The sequence below is a fragment of the Aedes aegypti genome, chromosome 2 (genome assembly GCF_002204515.2).
Source record: "Aedes aegypti strain LVP_AGWG chromosome 2, AaegL5.0 Primary Assembly, whole genome shotgun sequence".
Taxonomy (NCBI): Eukaryota; Metazoa; Arthropoda; class Insecta; order Diptera; family Culicidae; genus Aedes; species Aedes aegypti.
The window spans coordinates 16,367,832-16,380,017 of record NC_035108.1 but is presented as its reverse complement, the minus strand read 5'-3'; the positions used below and the strand labels follow the sequence as shown (position 1 = coordinate 16,380,017).

The 12,186-nt window shown below is 39.5% G+C and overlaps 1 protein-coding gene across 4 annotated transcripts in view; it reads right to left on the bottom strand.

The window, feature by feature from the left end:
- Positions 1 to 12,186, bottom strand: part of LOC5575744 (oxysterol-binding protein-related protein 2) — a 97,710-nt gene that overhangs the window by 25,700 nt on the left and 59,824 nt on the right. For all 4 annotated transcript variants that reach the window (XM_021840023.1, XM_001655795.2, XM_021840022.1 and 1 more), the window contains one exon: positions 2,981 to 3,103. In XM_021840023.1, coding sequence (XP_021695715.1) covers positions 2,981 to 3,103 — 123 coding nt within the window. The remainder of the gene's footprint in view (positions 1 to 2,980; positions 3,104 to 12,186) is intronic.

Sequence of the window (12,186 nt, the reverse complement as noted above, 5' to 3'; positions counted from 1 at the left end):
AAAACGCATCGTTCTACTTTTTCCAATGAAAATGAATATTTAGTGCATAGAAAACTGTGGCCCTTTTTTCATGTTTGTAAGGAAAGATCGAAGGTGCACAACAAAAGGAAACTACCGATTTTCTCGAAGCCTGCCTTGATTGTTGTTGGCAAGCTGGAGTTATCTTGCAGTTCAAAATAACGTTGTCTTATATTTCGTGTGTAGTATCGGTGCCTCCCTCCCAGGTAAAACGTCAAATTAGTGAATTCGTGCATCGCTCCATACACGTAGAAAGCCTTGAGAACCGGACGATGGGGGAAGAACGATCCCTCGATCACCATGTCGTTGTTGCCACAAAACTCTGCCAACAACTCCCCGTTTTCGCTCATTTCTCTGAGACCATGCGGACTCATAGCTCGAGTTGTCGGATCCGATCTTCGCATTGAAGACGCCCATGTAGATATTGATATCACCCTTCGGAATATTATCCACGACAACATTGACTTGACTGTAAAAGTTCTCTTTTTCCTGCAATTCGGCAGAATCGGTTGGCACATAACATTGGACTATGGTAAGGTTTCGAACTCGTGTTATAAATCTGGCGACGATTATTCATTTATTTCTAGGCTCCCACTTCATAAGCGTGGCTTAAGCTTGGACGCTAAGCAGAAAGCCAACTCCACGGTGGCGAGGAGCATGTTCACCTCGCAGATCAGAATATAGCAGAATCTGTCCCAATGGTATGCTGTATGGTATGCTCTCCAAAGTTTGGCCAACGGACTTCGCTCAGTCCTAGAATCTCGAGCTTCATGCGAGTTGTGCCAGTCTACCATGCTGAGCTAGGGTTAGTACGTTCCATGTTCCAATTCGTGTCCGTTATTTCGCGCTAAAAGTGGTTGCCATCAATCAGTTCGTAATCTTTCTCTATCGGTTTCTTAAACATTTTTTGAAGATTCGGGGACAGTAGTTTGTTAGCCTAAGGTTCCCTATCCGCCATGATGGAGCTTAGGTGTAGCTTCCGGAGGAGAGCATTTTTTATTCAGCCGCTGGATGCCAGTCAGATACTTAATCCGCCTTGTGTAGGTTTCATCATGCATTACGCAACAAGATCTTTTTGTCAGAATTTACGTATGTTCTTTTCCCCGTAGCGTGCATGTGACAGAGTTGTTCTTTGTCACTATCAACGCTTAAAATTTGCTAATTTGTACAGGTCGACTACGATACAATTCAGATCGTTCCATATCACATCAACATCATGTTGTCCACCCATCAACAGTGCATTGATGGCGATAGACTTTGGATATCACTGATGGGTTATGTTTAGCCTTAAATTAAGCAAATGAAATGGCAATTTATCGGTGCAATATTTTTATATTTTTGACAGTGTTGCAGATGGGTTGAAACTACCCAGACAACCAGAATGTACGTATAATGAAATAACTTTTCGCGTTATGCTATACTTATTTGCGCAAAGTTTCACGTATAAGATGATGTGAAAATGCCTTATACGTACAAAAGTGGAGGCGCTATACGTGCATATTTGGTATGATGAAAAATAACATGCTATGTGATTGTGTAAATTTTCTTGCGAACTAGTCTGTACTCTTATGCAACTTAATTTATCATAACAAAATTGATTTGACAGCTGCTACGGATTGATCCGACTTACTTTATACGACTATACGGGACGAAACGTAATGTTCACATAAACTCAGAAAATAGCGTTTTATGCGAGGAAACTCATCGATCAAACGATATTATCTACCATGTTGTGCAAGTGTGATGAAATTTGTGCAAATAAACGACTTTGTTCGTAGACTGTTATGCGACTTCTGGTTGTCTGGGTATGTGTTAGTCACTCAAAAACAATAATAGCTGGGATAATTACCACGTGATCACTCATTTTGCAGTGATTATGATCTAAAGTGCGATATCGCATCACTGTTTTTGGTTGTCAAATCAAAGTGATATTGATAGCTCGCAACTTATATTGGTAGTTTTAGTAAATCAGCCATCATCTGATATGACTGATATAGAGCAACTCTGGCATGTGATTTGACTACCATATTCTGCTAGTCGTTATGATTTAGTGCCTTTTGACCTTTAAACGGGCGCAGTCCAGGCTGGTTTGGACCTTTTTCCTAATATTTCTGGTACAAGACAGCTCAGCTTTTTTTTTTTGCTATTACACGTTGCAAATGATATGGGTTTTCATAATCCATGTAAAAAGTTTTCTCCGTGCTTACTGTGCTTTTCCAAATCTATATAAATAAAAATGGAATTGTGTTTGTATGTCACGAAATGGCTTACGAACGGGTCAACGCATTTGAATGATTCTTTCTCCGTTTTGTTCGTCATGGGTTCCGACGTGTTTGTGTGTATAAAAATCCCAGGACATTCACTGGGAAAGTTGGAAAAACGAGAGTGCACGGAACTGTCATTTTGTATGGGACGATCCATAGCATTTTTGAACAGCCTACTTAATGGCAAGACGAAGTTTGCCGGGACCACTAGTCATATAATAATTTATTAACACTTTTCAATGAAACTTAGAGAAACTCAACACTACATAAAGTTACTCAAAATTGCAATCGTTAAAATCATACAAGTTATAGCTTTTTGTGAGTTTTGAAATTTTAACGGACAACCTTTACGAATTAAAATTTTACTTTGTTTCCGTTGTAGGTGTCCGAGGAGCGATTATTGAATGAATTCGAAATAAAAGTTATTCCAAATCCTCAGTAGATCATCTTGAAATAACATCATACCAATTTCAACTCAGGGCAAATTTCTTCACCACCGCTTAGACATTAAACCTAGTTTAATCATATGGGTGAACGTAGTTTACGATTTAAGTGAAGAAATCGGGCCTCAATATCATAAACGTTGGGTGAAATGCCAAGTATGATTTGATACCAAGCATAATGCGGCTCCATTTTTTTGTATAATCGTGTCTCATTCCTATACTAGTAACAACTGGTAAAACTATATTAATACTCACCTGAGCGGCTCGTTGAATACAACTGGCATGGTGATTTTGCTTAGTTCCTTTCCGATGCAATTCTTCAGCACAGACCATATGTTGAAGTCACTGCGAGAGAACATGGGAACCGGCAGGGAAGTTCTATGATTGCCGTGGCCGGCCGATGGTAAGGATGAAACGTTAGAAAGAACAAACATTAAAAAGGAGAAAGATGAGTTTCGTTCCGTCCGACCAAGATTTTGTTTGTCGGCGATGCCCTATGGCAAAATTCCTTGACTAATTAGTTTATTTTGGTGCCCGCCAGCACGTGCCGCAAGCGAACAATGACGAGTGAGAGTGGCCTTTGTGAGTGGGGGTGGTATTAGAGTGGAAGTTAAAGTGCGAATCAAGTTGAATGGTGCTTTAAGTGAGTGAGAGTGACGAAAATATGATATTGTGGAGGCAACGAAAGATGTAAAGAGATGTTTTTTTTTTGTTGGAGTTCAATCTATGGAATGGACTACCAGCAGTTTATACCATAAGAATAATCTCAAAGGAAATGTGAGTGGTTTTAATGATTCCCAGAATGCTGAGGAGTCTGCTTTCGCTTGGAATTTAAAAGTCTGGAGGTTGAGCATTTTCCCAGAAAATAAATATAAAATGAAACGACTTTTTGTTTCGTAGAAGAATCATGCATAATGTAATGATAAATCCGAGCTGCTAGGGTTACCCAAGATAAGGTCGATGTTAATTTTAAGGACACAAAATTCAGAGATAATAAATGCACGAAAAAAATGTGGGATGATTGTAGCACAAGCTCACTACAAATAATTGGGTTTAGTATTTCACCGCGGTTTCCACAAGCCTGTCAGTCATTGTCAGACATACATACCACGCAGATTAATTGAACTTTTCTGAGAATTCAAGTTGAAAGATATCATTCAATACCTCGCTTGTGGTCCTTTCAATTTAGGATATCGACAAAGCGACAGCAAAACAACATCCTTTTGTATCGGGGATTGGTGGCGACAAACGCTTTTCGTCATGTTCAGCCAAATGAAGCGGAAAACAACAGCATGAATAATGTATCCCTCAACAAGTCACCGAAATGACCTCGGAGAGTATCGGCCTTGCTGATGGTTATACATTTGCCCTTTTGAAGCGATGTGGCGGAATCGATTGGACATGGGACCTGTGGTGCGGTTCGATGCCAAACAAGCGTAAATATCAAATCCGGAATTTCTCTCGGTGGGACGGACGTCGTCGGTGGTTGTTTGGGGAGGAAAAATCATCTATTTTTTATTTGAGAAAATGTCTTTTGCCCATCCCATCGATGCTGAGGCTTGTCGGTTTTCCGGTGGATTCCGATGGTTGGAGCGTATGTGGATATCGTTTGCAGATGCAATAACGGTTTGGTTTTACGAATGAATTGGTATTTTTTCTCATTTTATTTTATATTGAACTGCCCATTGCACCAGAATTGTCTTCGACTGACTGAAGATCAGTGCCGTAGCGTGCGGTTGGCCAGGTTGGCACCCGCCAAGGGCGCCAGCCTTTGGAGGGCGCCAAAATGCGTCACGCATTTGGTAAATTTTGAAAGAGATTCATTAAATAAAAACTTAAAAACGGAATATTCAAATAATTCCTAGATCACTTTCGAAGATGATTTATTGTTTTTAAATTTTTAAAATTCAACATTGGTGTTTGTATAGTACCTTGCTTAACCCCTCTACCGGCAGCTTCATTTTTTACCGCAAAATAAAAATTCAAAACGTCATAACTTTTTTGATTTTCAATATTTTTGCACCATTTTTTCACAAGTTTTCAAAAAACTCTTCTTGTTTTAGGATCTGTGTCGATATTGATCATTGGTCATATGGTTTTGAAGATATTCCAAAATTCCTTGGGGGACCGACCCGTAATTAGAATCCCCCGTTAATTTCTCAGGCTACAGACTTTCAATCGTATTCGTATATTCACTCTTTGGAACAATACATCAATGAGAGTGTGTTGTGAAAAAATGAAGCATTTTGGTGCAGCTGTCTTTAAGTAATGAGCATTTAGGTTTCTGGAACCACGCTGGCCAAATAAAGATCTTTAAAACTTCAAAAAACATCATATCGTAATTTTCAGATATCTCCAAGAATACTGAACCGATTTGCATAATTTTTGCAGAGTAGCTTCTTATTACCTGGCATTATATAGCCCACATTTTATTTTTTTGATAAATTGATCAAAAACAAAATGGCCGCCAAAGACATTTTAAGTGTAAAATGTCGGTCCCCCAAGGAACATCGGAATATCTTTAAAACCAGATCACCAATAATTAATGTCGACACGGATTCCTAAACTAGAAGAGTTTTTTGAGAACTTGTGAAAAAATGGTGCAAAAAGATTGAAAAACAAAAAAGTTATAACGATTTGAATATTTATTTTGCGGTAAAAAATGAAGCTGCCGGTAGAGGGGTTAATCTCTAAGTGATCTTCCTTGTATTTTTAATAGCAGTTAAAACAGGTTTAAGCATAAATTAAGTTTCTGATGTTCAATTGGAGGTTCATATTGAGAAAAAAAGGATTGAAAATACTTTTTGAAAATATGACACATAACAAAAATTCTAATGATCGTGAACAAAACTAAGTTAACAAATTTTGTTTTAGCTATTTTTTTCTTTCAAACACAATCTCACTGAATATTAGTTTGAATTCTCACAAAATACTGAAATAAACTCACAGAATCTTTCACAGGGTTCTCAGAGTACGGTATAAATTATGGCAGAAAATCCTGAAGGGTCTCACATAATACAAGGTGAATTTTGGGTAGATATTTTTTGTAAACTTCTTTACATCGGGGCAAACAAATGAAAATATAGATAGCACATTGTATTCAAAAGAAAGAAATAGTCCAGCGGTTTTTTAATGCTATGCTCAGGTGTTCCTGCCAATGCGTCGCATGAACAATAATTTAAATGAATTTCTTCAAAACACCTTTGGGAAAATATTCAATAGTTCTTTAGAAGAGCTATCTTGTACACTTTGTATTGATATTTACCTAATATTTTAACAGTGAACAGTGTTCACTGAACACTTCAATCTCAACATAACTTTTTTCGATGATAATTTCAGTACTCGTGCTAGCATTAAAAAAAATCTTTAATGTGAATTTACTAATATCACACATAACCATGCTGCTGAAGCAGCAATTCTTGCATATGAGTGGTAGGGTCGATGTTCCCTTAGTAGACAGTCCCCTATAGTCGCACTAGTGGCTTTTTACGGCCGTTTTGCTATAAATCTATTCAAAACATTTTTTGACATGAAGGTCAGGAGCTATTTATCTAAGTACCACAGAGAACAGACATGGAGGCTCGAACAAAATTTCATCTGAACCATGTGTAAAGGTTGGAATCAATCATCAGCGCCGCCAACGCAGACAGCCCGACATACAAACTCGTTTCGACAACACGATGTCACTAGTGAACGTCAAAATGCATTAGCACACAAAGCAACGCTAGCGACAAGTGGCAATTTTTTATATCGACACTAGCGCCAAAGTGTAAAAAGCGGCAAATTTGTAACGTTCTCAATCTGACGACAGCGCCACGTAACAGGAGCATAACGACATACTTTGAAATGACCAGTACAAGCTTTACACACGCTGTCGAGAAAAGATGAACGTCTGTTCTCTGTGTAAGTACCATTGATACACAGATTGATTTTGTTCAAAAATGACCGAAATAATTAGTTTTGCTTAAAATTTGAGCTCCCTTGCGCCTATAGTAAACCTATTGTTCCTATAGTAGCACTACTGAGAGAAACTATTTTTTATGTTACGAAATAATTGATGAATTAAGAACTTTTTTTACACCAAACGAAAGCTTTTGATCCACACTTTGTAGGAAAAATATAAAAATTTTGTTAAAATACGGTTTTGATAAGTATTTTGCCAACGCCGTGATGCTAGTGCTACTATAGGAACAGAAATTAGAAATAGTGCTACTATAGGCACATGTATTCCTATAGTGGCACACGTGATAATAAATACAAACATTTGAGTTTTCGTATTTTTCATATTTTTCCCACAAAACCAAGATAAAAAGCTTTCAGATGATGTAAAAATAATGACGCTAGCGTTATTTTTAGATTTTATACGAATTTTTGTTCTTAGCTATGCGGCTATTGGTACATCGACCCTATACATAAAGCTAGAATTGCTGTATAATTATTAATTAGAGTCGATTTAATCATCGATTTATTTATAATTATTTAATTAGAGTCGATTCAAAGTGGGAAATGGTCCTTCTAGAGCCATGTTGATGTTATAATTTATAATACTAACATTACATTTGTGGAGCTCTTTCCCATTTTAAATTGTAACCATGAAATGGTTACAGTTTCTACAGCTCAACATGCTGAGAGAATATTGGTCCAAATGCGATTTCACCACCTTGATGGATTATGCAAAGTGGGGGAATGTTTTAGAGCCCTATTACTCCGGGAGGTGCTACCAACCAGTGGGTAGCTGCCACGAAATCTCCAACAGGTGGCTAGGTGGCTATGGGTGGTGCAATGACAGTGACAAGAGAACGGATGTTGGGAGAACGGAACGAACGAAAGTCGAACCGGGTCGGACATGAGGGTTTGGATCAGTTTTTTTGGCGCGATCGGGGATTTTGATCGAGACCACAGAACGAGACACATCGACGAGCATACGGAGTGTGAGCAAGTGTAGTCTGCGGTGGTTACCATTAACCGCGAAGAACCCAAGTCGCCAGATAATCGACTTTCCCAACCGAGCCTCGATTTGTCGAGTGGACATTCTGGTTCAGGTCCAGTTTAGAAGCCCCTTGGGCTCTAGTAGAAGAAGCCTTGCCTGTCATTCCAGTTCGTCGGAGCCACAGCATTCATCTACACCGCGTGGCCCGCATTGTTCAGTGCCAAGAATCTACGTCGCCCACGGCATTACACCCGAAGCTTCGCCGCTAAACCGCCTTCGTCATCTGCGACCGTCACCTTCATAGGTCGACCGCCGGATTCCCGCCATCGCTCATCCTGGGAGTCCGTTGAGGCATACCGCCTTTCCACGTCGTTCATCCACCACCCATCTACTCAGGCCGGCCGCCTCGCCACGTCGTCCGCCCTACTCCCAACAATTCAAGACTATCGCCTCGGACTGCCGTCCATCACCATCCCGCTGTGACGCTATCGGGGCACCCTCCGTCGCCCACATTCCACGGCGTCCGCCGTTGGTGGTTTCCTCGCTGCATTGGAGAAACAGCGTATATTCTGTACCGTGAGTCAATACAAAACTTTAAAACTAACCCTAATTTGTATGCTAACAAGGTCCGAAAACCTCCCCACTACCTCCTCTAACGACCCTGGGACTCGAGGACCCCAAAAGAGGCCTTTTGAGCCCGCCCCGCTGACTGCCGTTGGTCAGACCAGCAGTCTGGGGTTTTGACCGGTTCCCCATCTGGGCTTCGGTGTCCGATCCTCGAGGGCTAAGAGAGCCGTACCAGAAAGACGGTAACAAAATCCACTCTAATTGAAGTTACAGTAATGCTAGTTTTATGTACAACACTTCCCAAGTAACTAAACAGCACTTTGATTTGCCCTGCGTGCCAATATAGTGCTATAATACAGCTGACATGCCTTATATTAGCCGTACAATAGCCGTATAAGACCAAAAAGGCGAATTAGCGGGCTAGTGGTTACTTGGGTTACATGCATGAATTACAGTTTGAGCAGGATGGTTACTTGGGATGTTTTACGAAAAATTTTATAGCATACAAACTTGCATCATGGAAACAAAATTGACGCAGGGCGCCCAAAGGGAGGTTTGCCAAGGGCGCTGCGAGGCCATGCTACGGCTCTGCTGAAGATATTAAGAATTTTATTGAACATCACGATTTTCATATATTCTTTTAGGGAAACCGAAAAAATAGGCTTAAAAAATAAAATATATTACACCAGAAGGGAATTGTTTGAAAAATTTCGCTATTTTCAATCATATTTTCTTCGATTAACCGTTACCTTGTAAAACTATCATATTTTCAAAGTTGCACATCTCAAAATTTTGATTTTCGAGTTATCTAGTTGTAGCATTTAGGGGACAATCTATGATCACCGGATGCCTGTGATAATCCGGATTTCCGCAAGCAGTAAAAATATGATTGTTTTTAGCAAAGACATCAGTTGAAAATTTTTTTTCTGTGCATGGAGGTAGAAGATTAAATTTTTATGCGATTGGTGCGCCAAGTTTTAAGATCGGTCCAGAAACTACCAAGATATGGCCATTTCCCCGGAATAGGCGCCAGTAGTGGATCCGAATTGGGATCATATAATTTATCCACTCAATATTTCGTGCAATATTTGTTTCTCCATAGCTCATCATTATCACCGGTATCTGGTGGTCATATATCATTATCTGTGGGAGCTCCTCGGAACTAGATTGACAAAGTTACAGCATTCCGAAGTTGGCCCAATTTGCGCCAATCACTTTTTTTTGACAACCCCCTGTATGTTATGTCCACATATCCAGAAAAGTGTGTAAGGTACCGTGGGGCAAGTGGGTAATGGATTTCGCATAGTTGGGATTCTTCAAATTCTAGAGACCTTAAATTAAAACAAATGAGGTCGTGTATATTTTTTAGCTTGACTACCACCAAATATGAGCAGTATACTGAAATTGATATTTATGTAAAATTGAAGAAAAAAGTACAGAAAAAGTTTTTGAAAAACGTCTCCTTACTTTTCACTTGCCCCACAGGTGGGGCAAGTGAAAAGTTTATCGTTTTGAACAATAAATTCAAAAACTAACAGTTACATTCAAGTTTTCTATTACCTTTAACATTTGGTTAGGCGTCCCAATGAACAATAACATAAGTAACATGCAAACAAAGAAAATTTTATTATTGTTACTTGAATTTTCTTCTGTTCAGTTAGGTTTGTTGAAATGATTCGACAACATTATAACTGCAACATTTCCAATGTTAGTTCTTACATCATGGGACAGCAGTTGCATTTCTGTTATGTAGAATTTCCACCGCTCGTTATTTGTTTTTAAGAAAATCGGATATGACGTCGGATAACTCTTCAAGAGAAATCAAACAGAACCCTCAATAAAGTATTTAGAAACTTTTTTATGCGGATACACCTATACCCCATTTTTTATGTTTTGAACTAGCTTTACATAGACATCCCACAAGATTTCCGTGCGTTCTCTTATATTGGAACTTTTCAATCAACGTCTTCTTTTTAATCGGCTGTCCGAAGTAAACATATTAATATCGTAAAATTTGGCAACCTTAATTTTAGAGAAGTTCCATGATTTGGCCATGATAATAGCATTTAACGCTTTGAGTATAGTGTTTCTTGAATTATCAGCACGTTCTGATGTTCTAGGATAATTGTGAACCTTGTATAAGTATAGCTACCTAAAGAGAAAACACTAATTTAATCTCTAATGAGAAACTTTTCACTTGCCCCACGTGATTAGAAAATTGACAGTGTTTCAATTTAGTTATTTTTAGGTCTATGTAGAATTAATTCTAAAACTGTTTTCATTGTGGTTCAAAACTATCAGAGAGGACAACTTTGAAATGGTACAGACAATTATTTTCCTCAACTTTTTCCCACTGAAAATATTAAAATAAGCCGCCAACTTGTTACGGAGTGATAGTTGGCAGGTTAACTATATTTCGCTCTATTATGCAATAAAGGCTGAAAAATCTCAGAAATTTCTTACCTATCGTAATGTTCTCAATGGCCTCAAAGGTTTACGCATGAGTTTAAAACGTTAATTCACATATGCAGTAAAATATACCAATTATTTTCACTTACCCCACTTACCCACTTGCCCCGCAGTACCTTACTGAATTCTTTGTCATTCTATATCTTTTTCTCACTTGGAACGTTCACTTGGAAACCCTACGATATCGCAAAGATTTTGTTAAACCGACTGACTTCACTAAAACTGTGTACGTTTAAAGGTTCTTCCAGGATCGGTCAGCAGATCAAAGAGCCTGCTGTAAGTCTTACGAGTTAACTTGAACGATTATCTTCCGGTTGACCGGCGTCTTTTTCAACTCCTTTTACATTGTTTCCTGAGTCTAGCCTGGCCAGATCCGAATTTCACCGTGTCTCGTCTTCCCAGACCACAGAGGATTAGATTCTTTAAAGGCTTGCATAATGTAGGTCTTTGTAGTGTCAATTAACTAGTGTCTCTTTCAGTGTGCGTGAATAGCCAAAGCGTAAATACGTCGCGAACTTTTCACCTCCGTTTTTCATAAAATTATCCGAGACTCGTCGTGGAAAAACTCTTGCTCCGACCGGACGCAAATATCTGTCGACCGCGGACAATTTCGCTTGCGTCTCTATTGGTCGAATCGACCATAAATCACTATTTAGTTGTTGCAAAATCGGTTCCACGTGTTCTAAACAAGTGTGCGATCTGCGTCCACTACAACACACTTGTCGACACCGAACGTTGGTCTACTCGTTCACAATGATAGTGTTGTTATCACTACAACTCAACGTTTTGACCGTGTGTGACTGAGTTGTGAGTGACCATCGCTATTCAGCACATTATTTGCAGCTGTACGAAACACATAGAGACCAGACGATCAACTGAACAATGGGAGAAATAGAATTTAACCAATTTATGTTGGGGTAGGTAACAGGTGACTGTTACCCATCATTGTCTCTTTTTCGATCTCCGACTGTATGAAAAAAAAACACCACATAGCTGACAAGACAGAAACAATGTCACCTCCCTACGGGGGCGACCCCGAAGGGTCGTTGAATCCAAGATACCCGAGTTTCATTAACCCACAAAACGAATTCGGTAGACTAACGATTTTGCTAATGACTGGGAAAGATGAACCCAAATTTGATAGGCAAGAGCATTGAAGCGGTAGTGGGTAATAAAGCGATTGAATCGGCACAGAGCGAAGAACTTTGCTCAAACTACATTCTTCGTGTTCGGAATCCAGTTCACGTGACCAAATTGTTCAACACAGCCACTCTACTCGAGGGGCCCAGATAGTCGTAGCGGTAAACGCGCAGCTATTCAGCAAGACCAAGCTGAGGGTCGTGGGTTCGAATCCCACCGGTCGAGGATCTTTTCGGGTTGGAAATTTTCTCGACTTCCCAGGGCATAGAGTATCTTCGTACCTACCACACGATATACGCATGCAAAAATGGGCATGGCATAGTAAGCTCTCAGTTAATAACTGTGGAAGTGCTCA